General features: G+C 35.6%; 1 protein-coding gene across 2 annotated transcripts in view; it reads right to left on the bottom strand.

Annotated features, from left to right (window-relative positions):
• RASGRP1 (RAS guanyl releasing protein 1) overlaps positions 1-27,881 on the bottom strand; it is a 43,167-nt gene that overhangs the window by 14,100 nt on the left and 1,186 nt on the right. For both annotated transcript variants that reach the window (XR_007905199.1, XM_051791784.1), the window contains exons 2-9: positions 26,070-26,239; positions 11,134-11,239; positions 9,399-9,461; positions 7,301-7,432; positions 6,100-6,253; positions 2,963-3,136; positions 2,086-2,202; positions 163-438 (exon numbers count right to left, since the gene is read on the bottom strand). Coding sequence is in view for 1 of the 2 variants with exons in the window: in XM_051791784.1 (XP_051647744.1) it covers positions 163-438; positions 2,086-2,202; positions 2,963-3,136; positions 6,100-6,253; positions 7,301-7,432; positions 9,399-9,461; positions 11,134-11,239; positions 26,070-26,239 (1,192 nt within the window). In the remaining variant the exon portion in view is untranslated. The remainder of the gene's footprint in view (positions 1-162; positions 439-2,085; positions 2,203-2,962; positions 3,137-6,099; positions 6,254-7,300; positions 7,433-9,398; positions 9,462-11,133; positions 11,240-26,069; positions 26,240-27,881) is intronic.

Below are 27,881 nucleotides of genomic sequence, written 5' to 3' on the forward strand. Positions count from 1 at the left end.
GGAGCTTTTTCTCTTCTATTACTGTACATTTCTCCTTAAGGAAAAAAAATCTTACAATATTACGTATTCATAATTAATTAATTAATGGAATTCTCTACTTAGTTGTTTGAGAGGTATATGAAATTTTTAAATGGAGGTATTTATCTTATGTAACAGACTTACTGTAAGCAAATGAACAAGGTCCATATTAGCCTCCAGGGGAAGTGGCATTTCCTGGAGTTGTATCAACTCATTTATGTGGTTATACAAGGAGTATAGTTTGTATATGTTAATTTTTTTGTCCTCCAAGTAGTCCGGCATGCCCTCATAAAGTGATATCAAGTCTTTCAGGTGGACCCCAAGGATTGGGATCTTAAAGTTACTGCACTCGTTATAGGCCCGTCGGTAACTATCATAATTTCTGTAGGATGAAAGCAGTTCTGTCATTTCATTAAACACCTAAAAATAAAAAGAAAACAAAAAAATCAACACTGCTTACTGGGTTTTTTTTGTCATACAGCACAAGAACTTCTCACGTTATTGTGAAGGAGTTTACTCGCAATGACTCTTGAAACAGGTTTTAAAATTTTAAATGAAATCTGGATATTCTAGATTTCCTATACCTCTAATCTAGGTACTAATATATAATTATAGATAGTTATTCTACAGCCTAATCTATAATGCTGGTCTCCCTACATTCCCCATTTAGTCAAATGGAAAGAAGATCCTCTCAAATCAAGGGGCTCTGTATGCAATTAATGCATAAGCACAAGCTCTCTGACATTCATAAAAGCATCCATCTTCACCTTAAAATGTGAAATGCACTTCTCTGACTTTCAGGTCACCAGCTGGCATTGCTGGAAAAGTCCTGGCAGAGAAAGCCTATGCTGTGCTATGATTCCATTGCAGTGTGATAAGAACTTGTACTACGGTTCAAGGTGGCGCATCTGTGCTTTTAAGAGAAATTCTTCCATGAATTAGAAACAATATATTGGGGTTGTTGCGAAGGCTAAATTAATCTTCAGTCTAGCAGTATAAATATTTCCCTTGTTTAATACTATAGAAATACAAAATTGACTCAACGTTATAAAATCAATGAGCCAATATTTTCTTTGGGAAGTTCCTGTCAAATCCCTTGATTTGTTACCTTTACAAACTTTGTCTTATAGTTAAACCTTAAAATGTGTTCTCAAGTCACTAATTACCAGCCTGTTTTTATCTGCTTCCTGTTAGTGCTTGTATATGATTTTTTGATACAAAAAGTTACTCAAAGGATGTATGCAAATGTAGTCCATATAATGACAAAATGTGAAAAACAACATGTTTATAAAATAACCTTACTAACTGATTTTATAGATTCTGAGTGCGGCAACCATTACCAGTGGGAGGTCTATACTCCGGGTATGCACTGTTATTCAAGCTGATCATACAGTGATCAAAACATGCTCATTAGATACTTACACAAAATCTTTCAGGCCCCAGACAAAATAAAATAATAAAGTAACTTACTCTCTTAAGAAGCCATTTTATTGCTAAAAAATATGCTTTCATTCACATTTTTAGTAGCTTTCATCTGTATTTCACAAGAATTTACCTGGAAATTAAAAGATTCCTAATATTCCACTGTATTATAATGTGTGTATTAGGGCTAAATTTGTTCAAATCTGAACTAGATAAAATCCATCACTGGGAAAGATGTGATAAACAAAACCAGTCCTTTCAGTTTTAAACTCAAAGTGAAGAGCTCTCACAGACTCAGGATGGTCAATGTTGCTATGAATGACAATAGTTTTTTTCCCAAATGTTCTAGGATCCAATTTTCTGTTTTCATGTTTAAATGCTATTCGATACTACTGCATATACATGAAAATGCAGCTTTGTCACATCTAAGGATTAAAAGAGAAACCTTAGAGAATCTATACAAGTCTTGAAGAAAGTTGGGGTTGAAAGAAGTGTAGGAGTAACTGGTGATGTAGAGATGAAACCCAAGGAATTTTTGTTCTGTCTTTTCATCTTATCCAATGAAGCAAGGCTGTTTTTTGTGTGTGCAATGACAAAAAAGTTAAAGGTTATCTTATTTGTAAAACTTAGAGAAGGAATACCAACCTTAATTACATCATGAGGAACACATGAGCTTGTTTCCTTAAGCCTGGAAATGGAACTGTGACAGAGACCTCCTATCACTGCCATTAATGTATTGAAATTCTGCAGCTGGTGGAGCTTCTGTATTGACATACAAAAAATCAGTATTTATTATTTAAAGTTTCGAGTCATTTAACATACACACAAATTTTACATTTCCTCTATTGTCTTACTCTGAAGTCTTACAAGTTTTGTGCCATTTGACTTCATGTATTTTGGTAATGAATTGTGATTTTACTGGGTGTAACATGGACTTATCCTACTGTTATTAAATCAGATATTAAATGTGCAGATACAGTAAGTCTTCAAAGTACTTCCTCAGTACTTCTCCCTCTTCCCAGAGCCCACCACAACCAGGAAACATTTGTATTATCTTGGTTATGACTGCAGCTGAATTAGTATGGGAAGAATATCAATAGGACCATAGCTCTGCTTTTATCCGGAAGGGCGTTTCTGGTGGAATGCTTTTAATTATGGCCAAAGGCATGGGAGTGATTTATGCATTGGAAAGGTACAGCTTTCCATTCACAGCTTGGAATCTCACCTGCTAGTTCTAAAGCAAGTCTAGTTTTTCAGTTTTTTCTAGTTTTCTATTTTCTCACAATGAATATGAGAAAGTCCCGGTGCCCTGACACTGCAATATCTGAATACTTGATATGACAGCACAGCGTACACAAATACACACACGGTGTGTATGAACCAGGAGGCCAGTGCCAACACTTCCAGTTGTCTCCACAGTAGTAGCATGAGAAGAGCAAAAAAATGGGCTATCAAAGTATCTAAATATAAAGGTATCAGAGAAAGACAAAATAAACACCAAACATGTCAGATTTTAACCGACCTGTGCAACATGAATGAACTTGATAAACACTTCAGCCCGAAGCTGTGGTGTTGGTCTGCTGAGAACCATTAGCTGCACCCACTGAGAGATACCATTGCAAAGAGAAATTGATCTTTCCATTGTTGGATTCTCTTTCACACAACTATTCACAATGTAGTTCTGATAATCTGAGAACTTAAACAAAAGAAGTGTAAATGAAAATTCATGTACAGTTTCATGTACCTCGTGATCTGTGTGCAGAAGACTGCTTTTCAAATGAAATATAAAATATATATTTTATACCTTAAATATCCATAAGACTGAAATCTTTTCTTTGTAAAAGTTTTTTTTTTTTTTTCAGTTCAAAGCAGAGGCTTCAACTAATTGAATTAGCTGAAAGCATCTTTTTGCCATATCTCAGGAGCCTTGGCTCTTATAGACCCTAGGATGAGTAGAATTGGGGCTTTCCCTCCAGCTTCAGTGGCTTCATAGATTCATTGAGTCTAGGCTTCTATAGGGAAGGTTAAACTGAATTTAAAGTGTAATCTAGTAAATCAGTATTAGTTTAAGGGAGTTCAGTGTCCAGTTTATGTAGATAAGGCACACTTCTAAATTAAACTACACTAATACAAAAAGCAATTTCAATGAGATTAATACGAAACTGAGATAAGACCATTAAGAATGAGGGTTACAGATGCCTTGGTATTTTTAATACAGCTTGTGGGATTCCCTTATTTAACTAAGGCGATCTAAAATTATTCAGTAGATACCTGTATGTGACGCATAGATTTTTTTTAAGCCATTCTCCCCTTTAAGATCAAAGAGAACCAATCATTTGCTTTTGTTGATGCAATGTTTATCCATTGTCTTGGTTTATCCATAAACAAAAATACACAAGAATTTGAATAATCAGAAAGCATGATACAGGATTTATACATTCATTCTTTACTATCACCTCTAATACTAACATCTTACCAAAAACATTCATAGCTGTAATAGACATATATTCCTTTCTTAAGGCCACAGGAATATGCTGAATGGCACTGATCCTTAAAGAAACATCAGGCTAGTGTTAGTTTCTTACTCTCCCTCTCTCACTTTCTCATAACTTTATATTTTTTTTCTATCTGTTTAATAAGAACTATTAACACTTTAAAAGCATATATGACAGCTTATTATGTCCTCTTATTAAATTAAAAATGAAGAAAAATTGACATTAATAAGTAGAGCTGTCTCTGAGATTACATGGTACTTACATTACAACAATTACTGTTTGAATTTTGAACCCCAGCCATGTTTGGCTGGATCTTGAAATTTAAGCATCTACTCTACAGAGATAGATAATTTTTCAATATCTGACTCCATAATTATAGTCTTCATAGCTGTTTCAGTACAATTATGAATCAGTTTATATTTTGTTCTCAGCAGCTGTCTCCTTCAGAAAAAATTTTCTTTTCAATGCTGAAGAAATTTACATCTAACCTGCTACTTGAAAGTTTTGAAATAATTTTGGTGCACAAATTTATTAATAAGGTCAAGATTGTTGACACAAGATTGTTAGTGGCAGATATGGTAAAGAAGCTCAGGTACTTAAGTAATGCATGTCTGTTATTGCAATGACTAACTTAAGAGCCTCAACAGGAATGCAGGATTCAGATTCTTACAAAGAATGTAGTGTCCCTGTATTTTATGACTATAAATTAAAATGGTTTCCAAGAACCAGCATGCCTGCAGTCATGAACACCACTCCATTTTAATTTGCTGCAAGATACATGGTGTCTCATGCAATATTTTACTGTGTGCTGGGTATGTTCAGGGGATCGAGTATTCCTTTCTGACTCTGAAATGAACAAACCTTGAAATAGTTATTTCTGTGACTAATGACACAGCAGGTCATTTGCAGCTTTTCTCCCAGTAAATGGTGCCATGTGAGAAGAATAAAAGGATTCTGTGGCTCACCATATCACGAACACATTCTGTAAAAATGTAATTAATATAGCTATTTATTAATTACACATAATTTTCTGACCTGAAGACTTGGTCAACTCAATTTATACCAAAACATATGCAGAAACCCTGCATATAAAATGTATATATGTATGTTACTTTTGGAACCACATGACACATCTGACACTCTGAGTAAAACCATATTTGTTATACTCAGTAATCATTAATTACCTTATACCTGCACAGAGCTTGAAAATGTTAACGGTTATATAAGCTTTGCATATTATTACTGCCTACAGGCAGCAATCTGTGCACGACACTGGTTCTACAGCTTTTTGAATTTAACACAAAACATAGAGTCATGTACTGTCAGCTCAAAATAAAGTACACTAACACATGACTGTGAAATCTTCCACCATTTATTGAGAGACCCTTTCCTTGCAAGGGTTCATCTTCAATTGTAGTGTTACAAAAAAAACTTATCAGCTACAAACATAGCTGAGAAAACAAATCAAATGAAAAAAAACATAAATGAGACAAATCCTTAAAAATTGTTTGTGTACTTGAAAGTTTGTCTAATAAAATATTTTAACCCCCCTTACATTAAAAAATGGTATTTTCTAAAGTGCTTTCTTATCTCTAGTCTTTGTCACGCACAATCAAAAAAGGCAAGCAGAGTGCAGTGGACAGCTTCTATACAGTCCATTAGTCACTACACAGGAATGTTGCACTGTTCCCTATAGCCACAGAGAGTTACCATTCTAGGAGAATATTCCAGGTTTCCTTCATCCCATTTCAGCCTGATTACTGATTTGAGTCAAAGGAGGCTACTTGTTCCTATGATGAATGACATCACCTTGTTCTAACAAAAAGAGACACTCTGGAAGAAGATCCTGGATTTGGAAGAAAGTTTACTCCTCTTCCTTCCAACTGACCTTGCCCTGATTCTGTTCCACAGTTCAGGTTCACTCTTCCTCTCTCAAATGGCTGTAGCAAAAGGGTACATACTCAGAATTAAGTTCCACTGTCCACCTTCAACACTAGTAAAACAAAGAAGAGTCTGGACACAGACTCAGCTTGTCAACAGCTTGTGTGGCAGTTAGTATTATAATACTACCTCTCTTGCCATATTTTCTATGTCCTTCCCATCTTTGCTTAAAATAAATGAATAAATGGATAGATACATAAATAGATAAAAATTAATCACTTACTGTTATTCTTCTGAAAGACTTAAATTCAAGATAGGTAAGGTGGTCTGACAGCTCCTCTGGCTCAAGGTGATCAAAGAGAAGCGAGACTTTCCGTTTCTTACTGGTGTTGGCCTTTACACGCTGTGTCAGCTTTCTAGACCAATCCCTAGAATTGCTTTTAAAACAGAATTATCATGAGTTATTTTCTGAAGAGCAAAATTTTCCTATTTCCCCAATACAGAGGTAACATTGCTTTCATGCCTTACTGCAATAAAAAGTGAATTATTCGAATTTATAAACAGCAAGCTCCTTTCCTGCAGTAGAGATTGTATGAAAAAATATTATTGTTAATCTTTATTGTATTGATGTAGCACATTAAGTACAATACAATTTTATTACTAAACAGCATGAGATTCTGTATTGCATTTCCAGAACAGCTTTCTGTAACTTTATCTTCATTGAACACATCCAGCATTCCTCCATTTAATAATTCTTACAGATTTTCTCAACCAGCCCCTGAGTATAAACTGTCCCCCTCTGCTATTCACCCATGGAGTAATGAAATTTATTTGGATTTGAAAAACTAAATATCCTCTTTTATAACCAGATATAAAATGTATGCCAAATTCTGCTCTGCTTTAGCCTGTGCACTTCCACCCAAAGTATGAATTCACACTGTTATACAGTTCCACAGACCTATCTTACTCTCATATAACAGGGAAAGTTTTCTTCCCAAGAAAGAACTATATGATGTATATCTATAGGATTTATTCTTGATAGGACAAGTATTTTATAACTAAAATCATATAAAACAGTATCAAAAGTCACTCAGTGTAATAATCTATATCCTCATTTACATTTGGTGCTAAAATATAAACACACTTTTTTACCTCATCTGTTACCCAATCAAATTGTTTGCTCCTCATTGGCTTCAAGTGATCTTTCAAAATTGTTAGGCCTCTACAAATTTTCTAAGTTCCCTGGATAGACTAAAACTTTGGTAGCATAGAGAATCAGCTCAAAGTCTATGCTGCAGCTAAACTCAACCTAAGCCATTCCTGGAATGCATTCTGTTCCACTATATAATATATATTTTATCTGTAATGAAGTATAAACTTTTCTAAGGATAGATACCTATGACTTATGAGAGACATTACATTCGAATAAAGACAATTCAGAGATAAAGTTTGTTTTCTGAGCATATTCAGACTTTGGCACTCACATTTGAGATGTGTCAATTAGACGACAGTGTAACTCCTCACCGTTAGCTCTAACCAGCTCTTGAAATTCCTCCATGGTTGTGGATAGTTTAGAGTCCATTTTGAACATAATCCAGAACTCTGTAATCCAATACCTATTGCACAATTAAAACACACATATACACACAAACATGTTTTGTTCTAACATCAGTAAGGCTGAAATTTAGATTTGTGCTCCTGTTTACAAGTTGTATTTCTTCTTTACCAACTTTGGGAGATAAATCTTGCTTTTAGATGCTTTTGCTGGGCTACCTTGATTTAATCAAAAATCAAAGTTTCAAGGTTAAAACAAATTAGAAACTATCTGACTTGATGCTGTATAGCACTATACTAGATATATGTTTGCAATAAACTCAATATCAAAATTTCTAGTTTCACTATAAATCTAGATAATATGCATGCTGAGTTTTTCTTCACGAACTTTTAGATTTTCTGCATTCCTTCAAAACTTGAGATTATTTGGTCTGTACATCAGACATGATGACTGTGGTAGGCACAAAAATTTACTAATAAAATCTATTTAATAGTTTACAGGTGATTCAGTCTCACATGCACAAAATCTTTTCAGAGAACTATAATTTTCATTGTGGGGCATTCATATTGTTTCAGTCATATATTTTATATTTCAATTCCTATATGTGACTTGTCACTCGTGGTAGGTTGACCCTGGCCAGGAACTAAATACCCACTCAGGTGTTCACTCCCTTCTCTCCCCTGCAGCAGAATGGAGGAGAGAATAGAAAGGGTGAAAGCAAAGGGTGGTGTGTGGGCCAAAATAAAGACAGTTTAATAACTGAAGGCAATAAAAAAGCCAAACAAAGAAAAACCAAGGAAGTGATGCAAAGGCAAACACCATCTCGCACAAGATGCCCGGCCAGTATCCAAGAAACAGCAACTTTGGAATGACTACTCCCAACTTTTTATTGTTGAGCACAATGCTATATGGTATGGAACATTCCTTGGTCATTCAGGTCAGCTGTCCTAGCTGTATACCCTCCCAACATCAAGCTCCCCACGATCCTACACTGTGGTGGGGGCAGAGTGAGAAACTGCTCTGGATGCTGTGCAATCACTGTTCAGTGATAGCTAAAACGTTGATGTGTTTTACTCACAGATTCAAAGCACAGCATCATAGGGGCTGCTAGGAAGAAAGTTAACTCCATTCCAGCCAGACCCAGTACCCAGTACTAGACATGTAAAAATCTGTGCTTGTTGGAAAAATGGAAATGCGCATTCTTATGGATGCATGCATGTATGAATTTACCTACAAGCAAAAATGTTACCAGATCTCATACAATACCAAAGCATTCTAACATAACCAGTAATTTGCTCTGAGATAATAAAATCATCACAATTCAAAACAAATTCTACTTTCCCGTTACTAATTATTTCCCTTTTGTTGTAAAAAAGAGTATCATCAATCAATTGCGTTTTTTTCCTCTCCTCTGTTTTCTTTAAACTGAGATATCAAACTTTATTATACATAATGAAAGAAAAACAAAACAAAACAAAAACAAACAAACAAAAAAACCCAAACCCAAACCCAAAACCAAAAAAAAAACAACCAAAAAACCCCCCAAAAAAACCCAAAAAAACCAAAACAAACCAAAACAAAAAAAAACAACAAAAAAAAACCAAACAAAAAAAGGTGTTCCAGGATCATTGCAAGTGACTAAGTAGAACTACTAAGGAGAATTCCCTATCAAATGTAATAGAGTTTTGCTTAATATAAAAATATCTGAAATATCCCACTTCATTTTTAATGGCCTATATAATAATATTAGATACAATGCTACCAATTCCTGAGCACTGACAATTTTCATGGATGTTTAAGATTCAGATTCATACAGACTCCATCCAAAACTGTGACCCAACAACTCATGCACTGACTCAAGCATATCTCAAAGCCAGTTGTGTGGGCCTTTTTGTGTAAAGCTGCTAAAGTGAACCTTGGAAAGCTGAAGCATATTTTTAATGTCAACTTAAAATATGCAAAAGCATACTTATATATGGCACATGGATAGCTGAAAACTAATAGCTACCAACCAAGAATATACTTACCTCACAAAATAGCATATCTTTACACACAGCATGGAAGAGTTATTTTCTAAAGCATTAAGATAGGTAGAAAAACTTTTAAGGAAAACCACATCCATTCATATATGATATGAAATGTAACATGCTTGATACTTCCCAACCTGTAAGCAATAGGAATCATTCTACTGATGTTATATAATATCAGATTAGGATTTTACACAACTGTATACAAAGTATAAGGCAAGGTTGTGACCAAAATTTATTGCAACTATGACTACTATGAGTAATATTGATGCAATTACTCAAGTATTGAGTAGTGTTAAGTAGTGAAACAATTGTTTTCTTCAGGTTTCTTTGCAATATGTCTCACAATTTCTAATAAAGCTCATGCACTTGCACATCTCATTAAAATTTGAAACAGTAATACCAAATTTACGAATCACTGCATTTATGAAGAAATCCTTTTCAGCTAATTACAATTCACTGGAGCTTTTAAAAGAAAGATGTTATTTTCTTTTAAACATAACCAGTTGTATACAATGGTAGAGCAAAATGTGACATGCCTCTCCATAGTAACCTTACCTATCTAGCTACGCAACAGTTTTCATTTGACTTGATGTGGTAACTGGAAAGAAACACCCATGTTTTTCATCTATTAGCTCTATAAAACATGTTTTGATATTGTCGCCGATGTCTGTTGAAGAGATGGAAAATACATTTGGAAAATGTATTACATGTCTTGATTCTTCTGATGTAGATGACACACACATTTTCATGTCTGAAAACAAAATGTAATGAAAATACCTTGTGGATCCTCTCACAGTCTGACTGAAAGTAACTGCAGCCTAAATCTACTGCAACTGAGGGGACATACCATCCACAATTTAACCAGCCATATTGTATGCTTACATCAGGCTGACTATAGAACTGTTGAGGTCTGAGTAAGTTCCCACATATTTTGAAAGGCCCCAATTTGAATAAATAAATGCCTGTTAGACACAGAGTTTGAGGAAAGAAAGGATTCTCTAAATTGAACCAAAAATGGCTGTGGATTCTAAGCATGGCAGGTCTCCTGCCTGTACTGTGCTCATATAATTAGGAGTAAACATTCTGTAAAGCTAAAGAGACAGGTAACATATCCCACAATTAAAGATTCCTAAGAAAGGCTAGTATTGTTAACATGATCTAGCAGCTATGTTATGAAAAATCTAATAACCCAGAAACACACGTGTATCAGTCTAGGCAGTTACCTCAAATGAGAAGAAATAGAAAGGAAAAGCTTATGGTTTATTTCAGCGCATTGTAATGTTGAGTGTGTGAGACAGAAATAATTTTTGTTGAAAATTTTCATAACCAGATGATAACACTTCTGTTCTTTGCTCTTTGACTTGTATGAAGGACAGAGAGAGAAACAGATCTGAAACTTGGGCCCAGGTTTACAGTACCTAACTGACGTGCCAACATTAACCTAACACCTTATAGACATTTCCTCTACAGCCAACAGAGGGTGATTTATCCTACTTAAAACCTGAATTGGAGTTTCATCTTTTTGCTCTGTGTATGACAAGCTAAACCAAAAGACATACAAAAAAACCCAAACAAACCACCCCATAAAATCAAAAAATGTAAAGAACAAGTATACTATTTAATTAGTGGTACAGTAATACACCCATAGAGTAAATATCCTCTGCTTACCCATCTCAAACTTGTAAGGCTATCAAATATTACCTTAACAGCAGGTGAATATTACAAAGGATATAGATCAATGAGTTTCTGAAGCATGTCTGCAGAGGAGATGATAAACTGATGCATGGCAAGAATTATCTTTAGCAGCTGGTTGTTTTGATATGCATTTCCTTCTAAATCTGAAAAAAAAAAGTATTTATATTGAAATCTTGCTATACCTCCAATAAACAACTTATAAGAGGCTTTTTCAGAATCCTAATTCTAGTTAGGTCTGTTCATGTATGCTGTGTCAAAAATAGCAGTAACCTACTAACTTAGGAGCTGAATTATTTTTCTGATGAGAGCCATATAACAAGAAATATATTTCACTACAAGGTTTTGAAGACCCTTAAAAAAAAAAAAGAAAAAGGCAAATAAAAAAGTCTCAAAAAATTCAAAATATCCAGATAATTATACAAAATTATCTAAGCCCAGCAATGCACTTAAATGCTTAGCTTTAGGCATATGAGTATAAACTTTGAAACAAATTAATGAACTGCAGAGCAAAAGAATTCAGTTAATGATCCCTATGAGTCGGTGGCATGATTGAACTTATCAAACAGAACAGCAATATTCTTAAGTGTTTGTACAGATGACATGCATAGCACTAAAGTACACACTCAGGTTGGGATCTGTACCAAGATGCACCAATATCTCATGGAATGAGATACAACACATGCAGGAAGCCCATAGGTTTACCTATGCATACTCCCTGTGATGGACCTAAATGTCCTACACATCTCCTTCAACTATGCATTACAAGGATTTCACTTGAATAAAGTTTTTAGACTACTTGTCTTCTCGGTCATGTGGGTTTTTTTTTCATATTCTGAAAAGATCAAGGACATCGAATGTAGCAGAACACTTAAAAAAAGTTTCCACTTCTGTAACAAAAACAGTAGTGAAAGTGTTTGTAAACATTAACTGATGAATATTTACAGCCTTCTACAGCCTGCCATGAGAACCTAAGTAGCTTGGAGTTAGACACTCTTTCAAATGGAAAAGAAAATTTATCTTTTTGAATAATTTTAAATGCATTAACCTCTACTAGGATAAATGTAGTTACCATTAAAAAAGCAGTAACAGGAACAAGATACAGAAGCAATGCACAATAGGGCAAAATGGAAGAGGGATGTGAAACAGCATATTTGCAACATATAAAATGGCATCTATTACTGGGTAAGGGGGAGAAAAGTCATTTTTAAATTGCACATCACCAAAAAAGAACATTAAATTTAGCCCGGCAAAACAAGATAATCCCCATTAGTTATTGAGCAAGAACTTCCATGCCCTTCTACAGGAAGGTACCGAATGTGAAGAGAGAACCCCAGAGTCCAAGCCTTTCCTTTTCAGCAACACATTGGATCTCTGGTAGAACTAATGAAACCCAATTTCCTCCAGATCTGTCTCCTCTGTTCCTCATTCCACAACAGCCCCACTCATGCCCTTTATAACTATACTCTCCCCTGAAAGTCTTTTCATTCTCTTCCTCACAATGATGCCATGCTTAAAGCTATCAGCTACACAAAAGTAATACATGTTGCAGTTGACTCCAGGCTGCCTGACCACAAAGCAGATCAAATCAAACCAAGTCTGGGCTCACACAGCTGCTCCTATATCAATGTGGGCACTTATCTGTACGTCTCTCTTCCACACATTCTTTGGTATTCCTACCTTTCCATCAAATTTAGTTTAAACTGGAAGACAGGCTGACTCTATTTCATACAAAGTAGATGAAGTTTAGTAGGAAGGTGACACAGAAGGGCCTAGATCTGTAGTTCACAAGCTTTATTGCTTTATTGCTTTATTGCTTTAGCTGACTGTTTGGAGTCCTGAAAGCAGAGGACATGCTGCGTATCATATAACTAGTGTGGGTAACTTCACTCTTCTAGCAAAAGCATAGTCAGTTTGCAGGAAACTCAGTACAATAAACACAAACAACAAAATATCTTATTACAGTCATCCTCTCAGGCAAGACAAGTAAAAAATCCTGAACAGTAAATTCTGGCAGAGACTATATGAATAGCAGCAACTGCTCAGCACTAGCAAGCCCAGGATGAGAATTTTATGTATCAGATGATCTTCAACACTGAACATGAGACACCATTTTCTGAAGTTGCCTTCTGCAGTTACACTTAATTGTAAGGAGCAATTCCACATTCAGCGATACAGGTGAGGGGAAAGTCTGCCTGTCCTACAGCCCCATAAAAGGGAGCAGTGTAGACCCCAAGTAATAAAAAGTTCTTGATCTGCCTTTTGGCTTATGCTACAAGTTCTCAGTTTAATAGCATGAACCAAAGTTTATGCGTTCCTTGTTTGCATTCACACATAATTATATTTATTCCTGGAAGAATCCTTCTGAGATATAAACTGCCTAGGTATTACAGCATGAGCACTTAGGGCAAAACAGCAAATTATTCAGGTAGAGAAGTAGGAAACTTGCAGAGGAAGGCTGGGACATCAAGAATCAATACATATTCAGGCCTTTAGTATTTGGCATTTTGTACCAGTGTCTTCAGGAAGAGTAAAATTTTTTTAGGCCTTGCACACAGAGGCCTGTATGAATTTTCATGCATTTTACAAAACTTGGTGTTCTGCCAGAACCTCCTTCCAATAGCTCCTGTTTAATCAGAAAAGCAGTTCAGTATATGCTTAACTTGGAAGCCAAATGATTACATGTACACATACTATTAAGAATATACAGATGTAATTAAATCACCAGCTTTTCATAAGTGCTCCATATAGATCACTTTCAGATGACAAAGACAAAAAATAACTCTTTCTCCCAGCACTTTCACTGTGTGTATTCCAAAATTCTCTGCTATGACATAACACAGGTACCACTTGGCATCAGGTTCCAAATCAAACTTCTGTCTTCCAGAAGATCTCTCTTCCATTTTACCTTTTCCATTTCACAAAGACACGGAAAAAACCAGCATGTTCTGCATACTATTAGTAAGTAGATCAACACATTTATGGTATTTTCTTGCATAATAAAAGTGCATTTATGCTTCACCACATCCAAATCTAATTATCTTGCAACAGAGGTAGACTTCACTGCAATGACATGCCATTATTTTGCACATATTAAAGCAGTACTAGGTTTTGAGCTATGCATTCTCTCACCCAACTAAAAGGCTCACCTCCACAAAGAAAAAATATTGTATTAGTGATGGCTCAAAAAACAAAATAAACACTATGCAGCAAAAAAAATCTAAAGGTTACCAGCACAGTTCAGCACTGAACAGCAAGCTTGGATGGAACTGATTGTATCAGCAATTTTACAAATGTGCAGTATATTTAATGTCATCTTCCTTCCCAATTTTAAAATAAAGCACTTTTCAACTACATACACCATGATAAAGCAAATAGAAAAGAAAAATACTAAAAGAAAAATATTGAGTCTGATTTCTCTTCCATTTGCATACAACAAATTCATAATTGAAAAAGCCCTAGTGGGCCTTAGGTGAGAAGACATTCCAGCTCAGTTTCAGTTTTAGAGCTGTCATTGGATCTTCCACAACGTTGACCACAAGGTCACTACTTTTTTGAAGAGCTCACTTGATGTATATAAGGAAGTAACAGAAGTTATGGTAAAGCATCTTTGTGCAAATGGTGGAGCCAGTAAGAGGGCTTTCCTGACTGTGCTGCATGAGTGCCTCTGACTGCCTCTGCAGCATTCTCATGAACCTCCAGCAGTTTGTTTTAAAACTTTGCGACTCATTTTCATTTCCGTTTGTATATCTGTTTCTAACCACACAGCCTGCGAGCAAAACCACAGAGTGAATACTAAATAAAGTGGAATGGGTGTGTTTCAGTTAGGTCATTTACCTTCAAGAAAGCTGCAAAATACTGCATAAGTCTTAGCTTTGTTTCACTGCAGTAAAATACATATAACCAACTGGTTGCATGCTTTTCCTTCTGTAAATTCCCTTATTGTACTAAAATTTTAATAAATATTCTCTGAAACAAATAAGAAAGCAGGAGTTGAATTTAACTCCATGAATGAAAGCACAGACATGTAATGATAAATATTTTATTATCTGTGTAGTAACACAAAGCCACTAAAATCTACAATTACAAAAGTTCCATTTCTTATATGAGACTCAGAACACACAAGGATAAGAACATTTTAATCTAGGCACATCAGCCACTCTATTGCATATCCAATTAGTGACTCCTTGTAATCCATGATATAGAAATAACTCAAGTATCACTAGTTCCTTGAATACTTTAGAGAAACAAATCACTCAAGAATTAGTAAGTAAGACTTTAAGAGCAAACTACCTGCTTTTCACCAGGTCCTGATGTCCACAACTCTGTGGTAAATATACTTAACAGAAAGAGTATATTCAATAGACAAGATCGTTGCACTGAGACCTTCCCCTTCTACTCATGATGATAAGGTAATAGTAGGAATGCCACAGATGGCATTCCTTAACTGAAATGAATTCTGCAAGAAAGAAAAGTTAGCTTTCCTAGGTCTAAGAGGCCTTTATTTCATGAACACTGTCTATTTCATAAGCAGGTTCCAACTGTATTACCTGGTGTACAATTTGAAATGAATCAGAAGTGAATCACCGAGCACTGACATCACGTGATCAGTGACTAAGCTACTAAGAACATGAACAACTTCTTTTAAACTCCCTCAAGTCTTCCAGGGGGTATCAAAAAGTAGCACCAAAAAACAATGCAATGCAAGAAAGCATCAAGCAATTGCCAGAAGTTATTAAGTGCGAAGCTGAAAGTTGTGGGTTGCTATACTGATGTGCTACACAGCATTCTTCAAGATTTCTGCAATTCCTTTTTCCCGGTAATGAAAAGAAGATGGTGTGGGGATGGTGCTATAAATGTCTGCAAAGGTTTTTAAATCAGCGTGTGATCTGAAAACTGAGGGAACTGATGTTCTTAAGGTCTTAAGGTCTCAAAGACATTGATGAAACACAGAGACGTACGAAATAGATACATGTGGGAGTACATGGTAGGGTTTAGTGACTGAACTGAAACAGCTGTAACTCGATGCCTCTGCCCCACATGAGAGGTGCAGTAGTAGAAGATAACCTTAAAATGGCTAGAAGCAACCAAAATGAAATAAAATATTTAATGAGTATTTAGTGGATACTCCCTGGAAATTCCCTTTATGAACAGGAAACACTCTGTTCCCCTTTAGCTTAAAACTTGGGCAACACTTAGCAGCCGTCTTACTACAGGCTTATTATTGCTGTGTTGGAATTTGATACCCTGTAACAGAGGTAGTCACTTAATTGTCTTCATGACATTGATCACGTTTGGTCAGAATCAGATTCATAAGAAGCCACCATTCTGCTCATCAGTTATGACACCATCACTGAGGGTCAGCCAGCAGATTCAACGTAGACTAATTTTTAATGACAGCTGAAAGCTCAGCTGCTGGCAGAAACCAGGGATAAGAGCTAATATATTCCATTTCACTGCTCCAATGCAGAATCAGATTTCTCGAAAACAGTATGCTTCAGAACCAGTTTAATTTGTTGTTAAAATTCTACAGTGATGGGGACTTCACAGCCCCTGTAGGTGACTTATTACAGCACTTGAGCATCTCCATCATTTAAAAATTCTTCTTTCAATCAAATCAAATATTTCAGGCAACTTGGGCAGCTTATGGCTGGACTCCAGAAGACAGAAAAAAAATTTCATTTTCCTTATCCATCTATTTTCTCTATTTAAGGATTGCTTCCCTGATGCCTTTCTGAGCTAAGAAACACCAAATTTGTCCTTTTTAATTTTTTTCCCCTCATAGGCCAGGTTTTCTAGTTCTTGGGTCAACTTTACTGATGTTTTCTGAATAGCCTGCACCTTTATGAAGCAAATCTGAATACAGACTTCAGAGGAGTTCTTAGCACCAGAGTTAAAATATCATTTTTAATATCCTGTACAGAATATCTTTACACACACATTTTAATATACATAAGTGTACATATATAATGTATATAGAAAATATAAAAGTACACACATCCCTCTATGCCTCATTTATTGCCTTAGAGTTTCTGCAGTGATACAACATCATTAAATCATTTTCAGTTTTAAAGTCCAGCTTCACATTGAGATCCTTTTCTGTACTAACGATGTATATGAAGGATTTTATGATACTGTTTTTACAACTGATTACCCTAAGTGTAGAATGTCACACTTGTCCTAAGTGAATTTTTCTTTATTTCAGATCATTATCTTAAGTGCTTAACATCTTTCATAAATAATATGGCTTAATTAGAATGTCCTTACAAAGATGACACAGTAATTAGGTAGCAGAATGCTTGTTTTAATTTTAGCTGCAGCAGAAAGCAGGTGGAGTCTTGAGCTCTCCAGCTTACATTTAATTCTGTACAGGATGGTGGTACTCCCCCTCAGGCAACAGGAGTGACATGATGTTTAGCAGACAGCATCAAAATACTCGGGAAATTGTGCTAAAGTTTTGGTTTGATTTTTTTTGTGTCTTTTTTAAAGTGGCTTATTGTCCATACACACTTGCAACTATTGAGTTATACATAAATTTATTTACACAAGTAATTGGTCTTAGGAAAAAAAAATCCAAAACTAAACTTAGAACAAACCAGTGTTTTCCAGAGAGGAAAGAATCACGCTACTTTGTGATCAATCCTGGACCAACAGAACTCTAAAAAAGCTAAATAACTGCAGATGTTAGAAGAAACCACATAAACTGGCTGTTTCTTGATGTCTACTCCCTTCAAACTCCCCAACAGGGGAGGGGAAACCCACTGCTGTTCCTCCAAATACTCATAAACAATGCAGATATATCCAAGACATAAGTGAGGATAATATGCATCCAAAAAGGATAATGAGACTGTTCTGTGTGAAGGTAGGGAACATTAGGGGAGAGAAACCTCAAGGGAAAGCCATCACCCTCACTCAGAAACAGCTTTTGGAAAGCCACATCTTGCAGAAAGAGCTCTAGGTGGGTAATTCTTTGAAATGAAAACAAGGAGATAAAAGCTCTTGTCAAGGGGAAATGGGATGATTTTCAGAAATTAAAATGTACTTTGAGAGAAACCAAATGCAATGTGGGTGGAAAGCATTCCATTAGCGTTGGAAATTCAGATGAGCTACATAGAAGAGAAAAGTTTTGCACACACGGACACACATCATATATCATTCTACAGGATGTTTAAAACATTGATTTTAGCAAATTTAGATGCAAACTTTTCAATTGAGTAGTCTTTTTCCCCAAAACCTACAAAACATAATTTTAGCATTCAAGATTTATTTCCAAAAGCTTTGAATGGTGATACTGAAGTGCATCTTTTGAGCTGTAAGAAACTCTTGAATAATTCAAATGTAGTGCCTGGCAACGCAGCTGTGCTGGCATAAGTACTGATGGATAAGAGGCTCCCAGAACAGAAGCAGAAACTTCTGAGGCCAGTATCACTGTCTGACCACTGAATCCAGATGCATGCTTAACATGCATCCCACACAACTGCGGTGTTTTACAACAAGCTTCTCTCTAACTGCATTGATTGATCTAAGGACGCACAAGGTCTGTCCCATCCAAAGGTTCAAAGTGTAACAGACTAATAGACACCAAGTTGCTTGCCACTCAAGGACTTGAAAATGTTGCTTGGGTCCCACTGAACTCGATTTTCATTAGTGGTGCATGTTCCAACCCTACTCCTGCTCTAAAATTTTTGACTTACTGTTTCAGATTTCCCTCATGTACATACCTAAGCTTCCTAGTCTTGTTGTATCAACCAACTTCTAGATATATTTCTGGAACTGGTGTTTACAGACTTTGGCAAACTAGTTTCTAACCTGCCATCTGGGGCATGACCTCTCACACTGCCCCACCAGCGAGGAGACTGGGGGTGGGCAAAAAGCTCAGAGGGGACAGAGACAGAGCAGGTGACCCCCACTGACCACTGGGATATTCTATACCCTATCATGCAATGCTTAGCATATAAAAACAGACTGCAAATTTGCCAGGGCTACTGTTGCTTGGGGACTGTCTGGGCATCAGCTGGCTGGTGATGCAATTAGAGTATTTCACACTGCATGTTGTTCTGGGTTTTTGGTTGTTGGTTTTATTTTAACCCATGAGTTTCCTCAGCTTTACTCTTACATTTCTCTCTCTCATCCCGCTGGTGGTGGTGGTAAGTCAGCAGCTGTATGGTGCTTGGCTGATGGCCAGTATTAAACCACTACAGTTCATCCTTGGACTGAAACATCTCTTGTTCACCCTGGACCCTGCAGCTTCACTCCAAACTTAAAACATACCTAATCACCAGGTTGCACTGTCAGATATCTGCATTGCTGGGTGAGAATGAATCTCAGAATTAATTATTATCTATTATTGTCTAAGCTTTTTTGCCTTGCTAAATAAAAGTTGTATTGATTTTTCCTGAATTTATATTTAAAGGTATGAAGATATATTTACCACATGGATATGACTGAAAATTCTAAGTAAATAGGAGACTGCTTTATAAAGCAAAATGTCTAAGTTTTTTTCATTTTGTTTTATTACTTATTTGTTGGCTTTGGAAAATTATATTGAAAAACTGAAGTCAAATTAGCTGCATAGAATGTTATAGTACATATAAAGATAACTAAAGTTCCTTTCCTTTGGGAAAACTTTTTCACAGACATCAGGTTAAAAAAGAAATAATTTTCATTTTGGCACAATCACAATTAACTTTAATAGCTAGCTAAACAGTACTTAGTATTCTCCAGAGCAGTAACTACTCTTCTGTTCCCACAATGTCATGAATTCGACAGAACAGTAATGACTCTTCTGTTCCCACAATGTCATTAATTGATCATTAACGTCGTTTCTGTTGCCAAGCAATACTAAAGTTTCTGCACTGTATTTGACCAAATCGCACTCAGATTACTTAACACACAATGATCAACAGCATTTTAATGCAGAACAGTATTATGAATAAACTTTAACTAGTTTTGGGAGGATAGGAGACCTCAACAATCAGCCCAGGCCTCAAGGGCAAAGGGTAGAACCCTGCAAGTTTGTGCAGCATGAGATAAAACCAAATGACTGTTTAGGCAAACCTAACAGAAAAAAAGGAAACTACCATAGTGCATATATGCCCTGAAAGACTTTACTGCCTTTGAATCAGAATTCTATGTTAGAATTTGGTATACAATAAATTTGATAAAAGGATAAACTTGGTACTTGTTTTACTAGTTATTTTATGTTTTAACTAGACTGGAAGAATGTATTTAAGTTAAGAGTAGAATGGGTTTTTCTAGATAACTGAAAGGGGAATAATAATAACTGGATAAAATTCTCAATTTTTCTGTATTTTAGAGGAGAAGATGGCTAGAGCTCCAAAGAGTGAACTCTAACTTGCCAGTTTCACTGTTTGCAAGATGGATGCAATGTGGAACTAGCTCTCAAAGAATTCCTAAGACTCAGTATGTTTTTGCATTATATTGATATGAGCGATATAAAAATATTATCAGTTCACATAACTAGACAGCTAAGCTAATGTAGTTCTTTTTTATTCTAGAAAATGTTAACTATGATTATCTTGTACAGTTTTAGGTAGCTAGCATCTGAGAGGCAACCAGCACCATTGTCAGATTTCTATCAAAACAATTCTGTGACATCTTTCATCCAGATTAGTCTGGATGTAGTTTTCAATGTTTCTAAGGTTTGTTTACAAACATCTCACAGTATCACACATTGAGGCAGCAAGCTAGTTTAGCACTGATCAAACACTGCAGAACAACTTACATCACAACCTACTCTTAGACCTAACTGTCTAAGACCACTGTGACCATTAGAAGTTGCAAATTATATTAGGTTCACATAAATTCTATTAAGAATATTGCCAATCTTCTAAGTCATGATTTTCAACTTCCTTTAGCCCAGACATGCATTTAAATACTTTTTTTTTTTTTTTATGAAAACTGCCATATCAGTATAAACAAATAGCTCCACTGGAAGCAGTTTGTCATGGATGAGATTCTACACAGAATTATGCTACAGTGCTCTAGGAAATAATGTGGTTGCTTTCCGAAAGCCCATTACTTACATTTCTTTCAGGAAACCAAACACAGGGACAATGCACCCTGACACGCATTTAAAGATGATATTTCTTGATTTCTTTTTAACTGAAGTTCCCGAATTGTAGAATAAGCATAGGTCTTCCATGTGCTACAGTAAACATACTTCCAGCACTCAAATGTAACAGGCAAAGAGTATGATCTTGCACTGAAAGGTTACATACAGAAATACCTTCATGACATTAAAATTTTGAGATCTTCGGGAATTCTCAGCTTTTAAATTCTCAGATTTTTTTAGGAAGACACAATTGTTTGAGTAAATTATGACTTTCAAGTGCACTCTTGGAATTGTTTGTTAAGTAGTTCCAAGTAACATTTTGGGACTTTACTGCAGACAAAATGGGGAGATATCAAATTGGCAGTATGCTGAATATACATTTTGTCCTGATTGTAAGAGAGTTTTTAAACACTTTCAAAAACAATTTGTAAACAAACATTTTGCGTGGGTGAAGAGAAGGCTCTCTGACCCTACATGGTCTATAAGCTTGAACTCATGTTAAAACAGTTCATTGAATCTTTGAAAGGTGTGTTTAAAAAATAAGCACACTTAAACCTTACTCAAGATTAAGAAAGGTACATTTATAAGATTAAAAAAAACACAGTCAAAGGAGAGAAAACAGAGACCTCTTACCATGCACAAACATATAGTGAAGTTACAAAGAGAAAAAAAAAATTTTCTAGATTAGAGACTGACTTGATAACAAATAGTCAGAACTTCAAACTCACGGTAGCATGATACCCTAAGGTGATAAATGTCATGAATATTTAGTAGATATACAGTTAACAAATTAAGGTATCCAGTGAAGTAAACACTGCTGATGATTTTTTTCTCTCTGATCTGTAGCACTTTCTGGACTAAATATATGTTATGCATTTATGCAGTCTCACAAAGATGACTTAAAAAAACAGCAAAAAGTAGGGCTGTGCTACTAACTATATGTTTCCTGTGTTCTACTGAACTGTTAGCATTAGCAGTCATTGTGGCCATGGACCAGCAAACTAGGGCCCACTCTGTCGGTTTCAAAACTAAGCATAAGTGTCTGTAACTAGCAACAAAAAGGAGACAAAGACATATTGACTCTCAGAGAACTGTCTGCCAGTCAAAAGTACATTCTTTTCCAGGCTTTTTATATACTACATAATGGAAAAACATGGATGCAGGGGGCTAAAGTCACTGTTCTACTTACAATTCCTCTCCAAAATCAGTCACTAATGAAGATTTCCTCCGCAATAAATTATCTCCCTCCTGAAGCTGTCATAGTCCAGGCCAAGACCTATTAACTACTTCTTTGCTTTCCTGAACTCACAATTTCAGCCATCTTGTTGCCAATTGAACACTACTTTAAATTACTTCTTTATGATCTTCCTCTCTACACACTCTCCTCCCTTTTTTGCTTTCTCTTTCCTTCTTCTTTTCTAAGGCAATCACATGTGATGCATTTACTTGTACTCTTCAATTCTTGTCAATCCAGATTACAGCAGTAACACCATCCTGTAGCTACTTATAATGTTGAGAGATCTTCCAAGTCACGTAAAACATGTTTTGAATCACTGTCCTATCTAAGCAAATCTCCTCTCTTAAAACTAATGAGAGTGGTTTCAAGTCTCTACAGATCTTCTCATAATCTCAGGACCAACATTCCTTTCTAAGACACTTCCTGCCTTCAATCTCTCATCATACTATTTTTAAACTGAACTCTTTCCCTCACTTACATCCTTGCTTTTTTGTTGCCTTTACTTTTGGCAACCCATTTGCAGGATGATTCATCTTACTCATCCTGATTCAAACTTTCATGGGACTTGAAGAAACCTCTGCTTTTAGCATCTCCTTCTCATCAGGCTATTGAAAAAACATTGGTATAATGCTGATCTTGCAGATGTAGTGATCTCCTACATGACTTCAGACTACCTCATATGACCCTCACTGTTTCTGTCTCTAAAGCACATGCCTGTCATTCACCAGTTCTAGCTAAAGAAGACCAACTTTAAGAGGTGAAAGAGCACACACTAATCATCCCAAAGCAGGTATTTAAGTTAACTGCACTGACTAAGCTTCTGACCTTTTCAGAAAAAAAAAAGAAGAAACAAAAACAAACAAACAGAAAACCCAAAACAAAGGCCTTTGAATTAGTGGATACACCACCACCATTGTAATTATACTGTTCTATCCATGCTCCAGTGTCATCTCCTATCTAGATACTTCTACAGATATTAACTCCAAGATACGGTCTTTCTTCTTTACCTCCTTAGTATAAGTTTTGGATTAACTTGGTTCTCTGGACAAAACTTGTCTTTCTACAAAACATCCTGGAATCCATTTACAACACTGCAGCAAAGCTTAGTCCTCTCACTTTTAATTTCAGCTTAGCATATCCCACTTTCTCCTTTCTTGTCCTTATCCCTGCTGTAAAATACTTATACTTGTCTTCTTTACAGCTGTGTGTATTAATTCTTAATACTTTCTTGGTTAGACCTCCTTGTGGGAGTCTCTGCATATACAGCAAAAGGCTGCCAACTTCCTTACACGCCATTCTTGACAGCAGTCTCTGTTACACATTATTTGCTTTCTCCAAACTTGTATAATTGAGTCCAGGAGCATAAACTCCGCTAAACACATTATATAGGAATTGTATTTGTAAACACAGTATTAGCAAGTGCAGTATAATATTAACGTAACGAAGTATATCTTGTGAAATATGATGCATCACCACCTCTATCTACTGCCTCTTGTTCTCTTTAACACTAGACAACAAATAAATCTAGAAAACAAACTTAAAATCTATAATGTCTTGAGGGTTTCTGTATTTTTAACATTTAAAGAAAACTTGCTCAGATCACGAAAATGAATTTTTAGAATAATATACAAAATATTATAGGGCAGCATATCCAAGACTGAAGATATAATCTCAGTCTGAATAGAACTATTAGCATACAAGGTAGAAGATTTACTTCAGTACTATGCATGGGAAGAAACTTGCTCAGTCTTTCAGATTGCTTGTAATCATTCTGCAACCATGCTTCTCCCCCACCATTTTTCTCCATACCCCCACCTCTCTTCAAAATCCCAAATTAAATTTTTTTTCATCTCTTCCTTTATTGGCTTTATTCACAATAATGTGAATGAATTTTGCATTGTGTTTTTATCGGTAGCTACAAGAGCATTCTGTAATGAACTTCACTATGTAGGTTATCTACAGTTGTAACAGTTGCATTTTTATTTAAATACTCTAATGGGAAATTCCAACAGAGTGTAAGAACATGCATAATGTCACAGAAGCTGTATAACTATACGAACTGCCCAATGAACAGTTTAAAATTCTGCAGCACGCATCATAACTCTAGCAGTCCTCAGTGAATTATAATAATGTTTGCAGATGCACTAAATTCACTTTGCTAGACCTACGTACCACTTATCCAGGTTCAAGAAAACCCTATCTACTGGACTATATATATATGTATATATAGCTGAACTGGACAGGTACACTTAGTTTTCTTGGTCACCTTAGTTCTTTTAATATATGGATGTCCAGGAATCTGACAACATAGAAGCATGTATGTTGTTATGCAGAGTATTAGACAACGATAATCTCCCATTCAGGGTTTCACCTACATTACTTTAAATTAATAACCTTAATAATTTTACTAGATTTTTACAATGTTACATTTATATTACCTTTTTCAAAAAAATATAGAGCATTAATATTGGTCAAGTAGTACCAATATTAAAACCCTCTGAAGGTCTTGTGTTTTAGATGTCTTATCCCACTCTTAGTGAACCAAAAATTATAAAAATATGAATCAATGCTTTTTAAGAAATTAGGGTTTTACAGTAGTTCAGTGAATATGTCTTTACAACATTTAAATGGAGGAGAAAAGAAGCCAAAAAGAAACAAGACATTACTGACAATTACAGGTTTCACCAGCTTTTCTCAGACATGCATTTCTCTGCACATGCTGATTAGAAGGCTTTAAAGATAAAAAAGAAATAATTTCCAACAAATGTGAAAGATTAGTAATTGTTTACACAAGTATTTATGTTCTGTACCACTTGATCAGCACGATGTGTTACTATTTAACTACATAGATTTTTTTTTTTTAGAGTTGAGTGGGTGTTCAAATACATTTATTTTCTAAGGACTATTCTGCAACCAAGACTTTGCCACATATACTTTGAGAATCACTCATAGCACTGAAAGACTCAGCACTAACAAACAGACATGAAATCATTCAGAATCATTTTGAGTGCCTTCAGTACTAAAATATTTTGATAATATAAAATATAAACACGTGTACTAATGAAAAAGTTGGAAAAGCAAACTAGGGATACAAGACTTAGGCAATAATTATGGTTATCCATACCACAATTCTTATTGTAAAAAGACAAATGGATAGGTATACAGTTGTGATTTCTTTTTGAATTCTTTTTCTTTTGTAGAGAAGCAACTTTAAATCTACACTGATAATGTAAAAAGCAACCCAATGTGACCTCATGTAGTTTAAAAATAGCTTTTCTCATTTAAAAACATTTAATATGAACACATTGCTTACACACATTATGGGAATGTTACTGCAATATGCAAAGTATGATTACTTGCTGAAGTTTACAAAATTGGTACTTGAAGGAACAACAAAAAACATTCATAGAAGTATAGATGACTAGAATTTGTCTTGTTCCCTGAAGAAAAAGCAGCAGTCATAATAATCTCTTAGCATCTGTTACACACATATGCATAAATACATCCACCAACCTAAAAAAATACAGTCACCCACAGCATAGAAAATTTTCAGTTAACACCTTTCTACTCCACCAGTGAATCAATGTAATTCACTACTAAGTGACCTAAACATAGCCAGGACAGAAACAAATTAATATGATTCTAAAAACCTCTAGACACTCACCAAAAGACTGAATGCAGGTTTCAAGAAGATCTTCCAAAGTGGCTCCTTTGGCTAGATGCCCCAATGGCACCATCATGACCTGAGTATGATTTGAGAGGCTGGGACAGTGACTGATCTGCTTCAGCTCCAGTGCTGATTCAGGGGCAGTGCTGCATGCTTGAGCAGATTGCCTAAAGAAAACACAACAGTGAAGTAAATACAAGAAGACAGAGTGGCAAATTTTACACTGCATGGGAAAGGAGGAGAGATTTAAAGGACAATTAACTCCTTCTAGCTAGGGTACTGAACGACATAACCCTCCCACTCAATATGTACACCAAAGGGACTGCTCAGTAAGTGCCTTTTTTTTTCTGCTAAACGTGGAGTGCAGAGTGCTTGGTTACAGAGCTCCCTGAATCATCTGTCAAGATTACCAGAAACCTTGTTTCTTTGTTGGGGAATTATGTTTACATTGCAGTTTCAGCACAAGCATAAAACCCTCTCAAACTATGTAACAGCAATAGTGTCATGCAGTAACCTACTACCACATATTTTTGTGCCCACCAAAAGTACAGGAGAAAAAAAATAACTATAATCAAATATTAAACACATTGGAAAACACCAGGCTAGCTTTATTAACTTAATTTGGAAAAAATCACTGTTAAGTAAACACAATATCAGCACAACCTCACAGTGGTGTATTTCACAATTAAAACAAATATATTAATTTGCATCTATTCTATACTATTATTTCCTATGAAGTTATTTTAAAATAGCATAGACAAGAAAATAAACGTATTTAATAATAAATGTAAAAGAAACCAAAATAAAGCATATATCTAATTTTAGGTTTGTGTTTTGATCATATAATACCCTAGACTTCAAGAATGTGCATCTTTACAGATAATATTAAAGGCTGTTCATTGCTTGCATAGTTCATAATTCTGTATGAAGTGGTAAATAGGCACAATATTATATTGATGAAAAGTTCTGCAACATATTTGCCTGAAAGTAACAGGAACCACTGCAAAATCTGACAGAAGAATAAACGTATAGTTCACAAAAGAACAACCACTGCTGTTTTAATAAAACTTGGGTTTATTTCAGGGACTTCTGACTTTTCAGGGAGTGCCTGGGTTTATTTCAGACCCTCCACAGTCTTCCTAAACAAGTGACTCCAGCATCTTCAAGAAGTTATCTTACATACAACTATATGCTATCATACAACTTTCCTTGGAACACTATGCAAGACTTTATTAATAAGTTGACAGTCCTGGCAAGAAAAGGTATAGAAATTTATCCAGCGTGCATATTACACACAGATAACAGAAGTAAACTCACAAACATCCCCAAATAGGCACTCCTGGATTAAGTTGGAAATATGTAGGCCTTATGAAAACAGACTGGACCCTACCTCATCCCACTGAATGTCAAGCCTTATCCATACCTTTCTGTCTCATTTGAATGCTTGGAAAGCCACAAAACTACCCACGGTGTCACTTACAACCCAACACTGATCCCAGGTCTCTAGCGTTTCAAAGTCAGGAAACTACAAGCCTGACCCTGCAGAGACAGTGACCATCGCTGAGTTCCTCCGTAGGCTGACAGTGGCTATGCAAATATTCTCTTCCCTTCCCCCTTTCTCTAAATTTCCCTCTTAGCTTTGTGATATGACTTCCTGTTCTCATTTAAAAAGAACAAGAGCCTGATCAGCTTTCAGGGGTGTATTTTCACAGGCTTAAACCCCTCTCCTAGCTTTATTCCAGCGACTCTTCAACATAGGGCAGTATGCAATGCAGTAGTAATAAAATACGGTTTAAGGCAGAAAATATT

The sequence above is a fragment of the Manacus candei genome, unplaced genomic scaffold (assembly GCF_025592945.1).
Source record: "Manacus candei isolate 608988 ecotype Guabito, Panama unplaced genomic scaffold, ASM2559294v1 h1tg000033l, whole genome shotgun sequence".
Lineage (NCBI taxonomy): Eukaryota > Metazoa > Chordata > Aves > Passeriformes > Pipridae > Manacus > Manacus candei.